The sequence below is a fragment of the Colobus angolensis genome, unplaced genomic scaffold (genome assembly GCF_000951035.1).
Source record: "Colobus angolensis palliatus isolate OR3802 unplaced genomic scaffold, Cang.pa_1.0 Scaffold60, whole genome shotgun sequence".
In the NCBI taxonomy this organism is placed as follows: Eukaryota; Metazoa; Chordata; class Mammalia; order Primates; family Cercopithecidae; genus Colobus; species Colobus angolensis.
Genome location: NW_012119599.1, coordinates 405,120 through 409,353, shown reverse-complemented (window position 1 = coordinate 409,353; position 4,234 = coordinate 405,120). Strand labels below are relative to the sequence as shown.

The 4,234-nt window shown below is 58.5% G+C and overlaps 1 protein-coding gene across 1 annotated transcript in view; it reads left to right on the top strand.

Annotated features, from left to right (window-relative positions):
• The window catches only part of ARHGAP35 (Rho GTPase activating protein 35), a 95,390-nt gene extending 91,990 nt beyond the window's left edge, over positions 1-3,400 (top strand). Inside the window, exons 5-6 of the mRNA XM_011962934.1 lie at positions 1,811-1,916; positions 2,829-3,400. Coding sequence (XP_011818324.1) covers positions 1,811-1,916; positions 2,829-3,186 — 464 coding nt within the window. The 3' untranslated portion in view covers positions 3,187-3,400. The remainder of the gene's footprint in view (positions 1-1,810; positions 1,917-2,828) is intronic.
• Positions 3,401-4,234: the final 834 nt, after the last annotated feature.

The window sequence follows — 4,234 nt, the reverse complement described above, 5'->3', positions numbered from 1 at the left end:
GAATGAAGGAGGCACTGTGCACAGCCCCTTTTACAGATGAAGAGACTGACCCTACGGTGTCACTTGCCCAAGGTGACACGGTTGGCGTGAGAGGCTGGATTTGTACCCAGGGCCATCTGAGTCAGGATCTGGACTCCAGACCACCACAGGACCTTCCTCCCTGCTCAGCGTGCCCGCCCTTGGGATTCTGTCTGCTCTTCCAAGTCTCACTCTCACCAGGGTCCTTGTGCAACTCCCCCAACTCTGACCCTCTGGGCACATCACCTGCTGCAAAGGTGACTAGGAAGCCATGGGTTTCCTAAAGAATACCTGGTTCAGGGCCGGGCGCGGTGGCTCACGCCTGTAATCCCAGCACTTTGGGAGGCCGAGGTGGGTGGATCATGAGGTCAGGAGATCGAGACCATCCTGGCTAACACAGTGAAACCCCATCTCTACTAAAAATACAAAAAATTAGCCAGGTGTGGTGGCGGGCGCCTGTAGTCCCAGCTACTCGGGAGGCTGAGGCAGGAGAATGGCGGGAACTCGGGAGGCGGAGCTTGCAGTGAGCTGAGATCTGGCCACTGCACTCCAGCCTAGGGGACAGAGCAAGACTCCATCTCAAAAAAAAAAAAAAAAGAAAAAAGAAAAAGAAAAGAATACCTGATTCAGGGAGTCTGCACCCCTCCTGGATTCATCAGCAGAATGGTACACATGTGTCTCCGGGGGAGACGATCCAGCACTGTCGTCTATCACAAAGGAGCCTGAACCCCCAAGCCCATTAGCAACCATCGGTGTTATAATAGACCCCCTCTTCACCACCCCTACCCACAGCCACCAGTTGTGAGATACCTGCCATCTCCTTCGTGAGACCCTCCTGTGGTTCTTCTGTGCCCTGGAGTCCAAGAAGGAAACATGGGGACGTCTTTCCCTGCACAGAGAAATCTGTCTTAGCCAACTGGGTTCCAGGTGGGCTCTGGGACATTTGTGCCTCACCAGCCCGGGATGCCCTTCCCAGCCTAGGTGGGCCACACCCACTCGGGGATGGCAAGCCCAGTGAACACGGCTCAAGCCCCACAGCCAGTCCCAGCTCTGCAACTTCTAACCTCAGATACCTCATCCTCAAAATGGGGTGACGAGTTCCTGCCTCACACGATTGTGGGGACTCATGGAACTGGGCCTGGCGCGGGTTACGAGCTGCATTCCAGGCAGTTGTTTTCCCTCCCCTAGGACATTGGGATTCCGTGATAGGCAAAGTGTGGGCATTGGGGGGAAAGGGGGTGCATAGTTCCTTTGGTGAAGTGCATAAGAATTCCCCCACTGTTTCCATCAGCCCCTCCAGTGGGGATGTGCGGAGGGTCCCTGTGTCTCTAGGGAAAGGACAGAGCCTTGGTCTCATGACGGACTCCCTCCCTCGAAGGTCTGTTGGCGTGGGTGGGTGGCAGCGGCTGCCCGTCTCCATCTGGTCAGGAAGCAAGCAGGCTTTCTGCGTAGGGATGCCTGTCTCCAGGGGCAACCGGATGAGCAAAGAATGGTGTTCTTTATGGTGTAGTCTCTCCAGATCGTTCTATCTCGGGTGGTGGGGGCCAGGAAGCCCTAGGCACACAGTGCTGCCCTTCAGTGGGGGCCTGGGACACAGAGGTGGGCCAGGCCCCTGGGCCAGTGCCACTGCCAGGTGTGCCAGCCTTGGGCACAGGCTTTGGGGGAAAGAGTGGAGTTAGTGTCATCCGAAAGCCCTGGGCTGCCCTCAGAGAAGGCCCATCACAGAGCATGCCCTGGGGTGGCCACCAGCCTTGGCCATGAAAGGCAAGGCTTTGGTTTTCTCTCTCCTCAGAAATCAACGACCGGGAGCAGAAGTTGCATGCCCTTAAGGAGGTATTAAAGAAATTTCCAAAAGAAAACCACGAAGTCTTCAAGTATGTCATCTCTCACTTAAACAAGTAAGTCACAGGGCCTTCCGGTTGGTTTTTCCTCTGGAAAATTGACAGCCAGGGTCAGTGCATCACAGAACAAGGCTGCCAGTAGCAGCCTCAGGCCCTGGCCTGGAAGGGGTGCTGGCCGGCCTCCCGTGGTGCGCACTGGGCTCAGCGCCTGGAGCCTCTGCCTCTCACCCATCCTAAGGCCTCCCTCCTGCTCCTATCTGAGGGTGGCCACGTGGCCCCAAACCTGCCCAACACCAGACAGTGCACTTAGCTCTGTCGGGCATGGGGCCTCTTGTAGGCCTGCGCCCCAAAGCTGGCAGAGAGAGAAGATCTTCTGGTTGGTGCTAATGTTCCAGAAATCTTCTCCTGAATCAAAAACACCTCAGAGCCCCTGAAAGTCCTCTCTCAGCATTCACGTTCCCAGCTGGGGAGAACCGGGACATCGCACCTCGAGAGGTGTGCTGCAGGAGAGAGCCAGCCTCCAGCATGGAGCACAGGCTGCAGGCAGGAGGCCATGTGGCTGTTCCCTGAACCTCCGTGTGTGTGGAGGAGGGCTGCTGGCCAAGTGGCATCTGATGGCACTCTGGTTTAGGACGCTCAGCCTCCCTCCCTCGTCACAGCTGGAGCACCGCCACTGCTTTGGCTGGCTGCAGAGCGAGTCCCTGAGGTGGTCGGTCCACCCCCAGGAGTTTTCAGGGCATCAGGCAGCCTCTCCAAGGTTGGCCATGTGGAGGCACTGGGCTGGAGGGGAGAGGACACTGAGGGCGCAGCCTCCTGGGCAGGGCAGGGCACAGAGAGCTGCACGTGCCCTTTTCTGCTCCGCCTAAGGGTGTGCAGGCGGGGCTCAGCCTGCGTGCTGAAGACCATGAGCGCCCGGGGCCAGGCCGGGCCCTGCACAGTTCTGACCATTGAGTTTGGTGTCGCCCGCAGGGTCAGCCACAACAACAAGGTGAATCTCATGACCAGCGAGAACCTCTCCATCTGCTTCTGGCCCACCTTGATGAGACCTGATTTCAGCACCATGGACGCCCTCACAGCCACGCGCACCTACCAGACAATCATTGAACTCTTCATTCAGCAGTGCCCCTTCTTCTTCTACAATCGGCCCATCACCGAGCCCCCTGGTGCCAGGCCCAGCTCCCCCTCCGCCGTGGCTTCCACCGTCCCCTTCCTCACTTCCACGCCTGTCACAAGTCAACCGTCGCCCCCACAGTCGCCTCCTCCCACCCCCCAGTCCCCAATGCAGCCACTGCTTCCCTCCCAGCTTCAAGCCGAACACACGCTGTGACCCACCAAGACCTGGGGCGACAGGAGAACCGGTCCTCTCTCTGACGGGGTGGCATTTGGCCTTGAACAAAACCAAGTCCACTGGGGGTAGAGGCAGGGGCAAGTGGCCCTCTCCATCACCTTCTCAAGACCTCAGTGGGAGCACCAGCCAATGGTACCATCGGCCAGGCTGCCAGGTGCCCTGGGCCCAGCACTGCAGACCTGAGCTGGCTGCAGGCAGCAGCCATGGGGCCCTGTCCTTTGACTTGGACCCCTTTGAGGACTGAACTGGGCAGGCAGCAGCCCCAGTGCCCTCCCTCTGTTCTCTGGACCACCATCCCACCTGGCTGCGCACACCAGCCTCCAGGTGCCTCCCTCTGCTTGTACAGGGCCCGTGGTCGGGACAGTGCCCTGGCGTTTGCCAGGGAGGAGGATGCTCTGAGATTCAGGGCGGGGCTGGCAACCCCCGAAGAGAACACTTCCCGCTGGTCTGTCTCTTCCCACCTTCCATCTGCACACACCCGCAAGGTAAGGGTGCAGCCCGGCTGGTGGCTCCTTGGGAACGTGTAGGCCACGGCTCTGCCACCATTAGGTACCTGCTGAGGGCGCTGGCCCTGCAGATCAGAACAACGGAGGATAGCTTTGTGCCTGGACCCAGACAGTGCAGGACTTCCCTCTTCATCCCCGCCATCCCACTCCACAGGCTTTCCGAAACGTTCCCTGGCAAACAAAGGAACACTAGGAGAAAAAATGGAAAAACCCTTCCAATAATTAAAAAGGAAAAAACCACGGAAAGAAAACTACAGACCTCAAGATTTCACTCTGTGCCCACCTCTGCCGGGAGAGAGGGAGGCACACAGGTGGAGTTAACCCTCGTCTTTGTGGCAGCAAAACCAGGATGCCTGGAGCTGTGGCCTGAGAGCCTCCTGGGGTCCCACTCACCCACTTAGGTCTAGTCGCCAGATTCCCTGTTTTCCCAAGAAGAGGGTTCGAGCCCTTGGTAGGGAGAGCCCGGGAGATGGCAGAGCAGGCCGGAACCTGGGCTGCCCCAGAACACAGTCCATTACGAT